At 48.2% G+C, this 1,548-nt stretch overlaps 1 protein-coding gene across 2 annotated transcripts in view; it reads right to left on the minus strand.

Annotated features, from left to right (window-relative positions):
- Window positions 1-132: 132 nt before the first annotated feature.
- Zmat2 (zinc finger matrin-type 2) overlaps window positions 133-1,548 on the minus strand; it is a 5,860-nt gene continuing 4,444 nt past the window's right edge. Inside the window, exons 6-7 of one of the 2 annotated variants that reach the window (XR_007589801.1) lie at window positions 950-1,152; window positions 133-285 (exon numbers count right to left, since the gene is read on the minus strand). Coding sequence is in view for 1 of the 2 variants with exons in the window: in XM_050130387.1 (XP_049986344.1) it covers window positions 1,009-1,152 (144 nt within the window). In the remaining variant the exon portion in view is untranslated. Of the gene's footprint in view, window positions 1,153-1,548 lie in introns of both variants that reach the window. The other variant, XM_050130387.1, reaches the window with a different exon arrangement.

A 1,548-nucleotide genomic window follows, 5' to 3' on the forward strand; every position in this document is an offset into this window, starting at 1 on the left:
AAAACTCACACTGAGGAAACCTATACTGGGGGGAGGGGGTGTCAAATCACAAGGGGAAGGCTCTATGTGGAAACCCTTACTGTAGAAACTTCTGGGACAGGGGATGATATTAAAGGGTTCCCAACAAAGTGAAACAGGCCCAGTCAGTGCCATTTATTGTAATGTTGAACAGTGTCTGAGAAACAGGGTCTCCCAGAGTTTGTTTGTTTGTTTGTTTGTTTGGTTTAAGGGTTCTTGTCTTGTTGGTTTCATTCTTTTTTGCATCAATTAGGTTCTTCCAAGAACCTGTTCCCGAGGAAGACAAAAACAGAAATCCTCAGTGAAGTGAAACAGAAGAAACAAGGTTAAAAACTCACCAGACACAAGCCACACCAAACACTCATCCCATTTAATTTCCTGTTACATGCACCGAGAAAACCAAAAACATTAGGCCCCAGGGCGGCAATGCCCTGAGATTCTAGCTCAGGCCCCTCTTTGTGACAAATCATGCACACATACCCACACACACTTTGACCCAGGCAGAAGTCACATGCATGCAGACGTGGCTAGAGAACCGCTGGGTGGGACGGGAGGAAGAGCTGGGCAAGCATACGCCAGCACCTGTGTACTGGAGACCCAGATAACCCTTATGTCGCAGGCTGAACAAGAGTAAAGATTAGAACAAAATCAGAACACAGGGAAAAGGAGGATAGATGAAGAGGGAAAGATGCAGGGGAACTGGGGGAAAGCAGCCTCAGAGGGAGGTCTTTCTTTATTGGGAACGATGGGCAGAGGATCTGTGACTCCAATAATATACCAAGGCTGACAGAATCTGCCACAGCTTCCCCTCTACATCCTGTGCCCTCTCCCGATGCAGAGGGAAACCACAAACACCCACCCTATAGCCCTGCCCATTAACACTCCTAAGGACTTTCTCCAGTACCCAAAAAGAAATGACACCCCACCCCACCTCAACACACACTCAAAGTTAGGTCCAGCACAGGCCAAAGTTAGGCCAAAGAGAACGCCTCAGTAACTCTTCTTGGCGGAGCCAAAGCCAGAGAAGCCCATCACAGCTGCCATCTCATCATCCTCCTCAAACGTCAAGTCCTCCTCAGCCCTCCTTTTCTTCTCCTTCTGCTTCTCTTTCTTGTATGCTTTAGCCTTTTCATCCTAAAGGGCAAAAGAGAGAAAATTACACAGAATTAGTTCGCTCCAGAGCTGACATTGTTGAAAGAGAAACGTGAGCTTCAAGATTCTTTTCCATCTTTCAGCATGACCGACAGCCACAGTAAAGGTTAAAAAGTCAGGGATAAAGCCCTTGTCCAGCATAGAACCTTCATCTGGTGATGGATGGAGATAGAGACAGAGACCCACACTGGAGCACTGGACTGAGCTCCCAAGGTCCCAATGAGGAGCAGATGGAGGGAGAACACGAGCAAGGATGTCAGGACCATGAGGGGTGCACCCACCCACTGAGACAGTGGGGCTGATCTATTGGGAGCTCACCAAGGCCAGCTGGACTGTGACTGAAAAAGCATGGGATAAAACCGGACTCTCTGATCATGG

Source organism: Alexandromys fortis, unplaced genomic scaffold (genome assembly GCF_014885135.2).
Source record: "Alexandromys fortis isolate MF-2015 unplaced genomic scaffold, M_Fortis_MF-2015_v1.1 scaffold_341, whole genome shotgun sequence".
Lineage (NCBI taxonomy): Eukaryota > Metazoa > Chordata > Mammalia > Rodentia > Cricetidae > Alexandromys > Alexandromys fortis.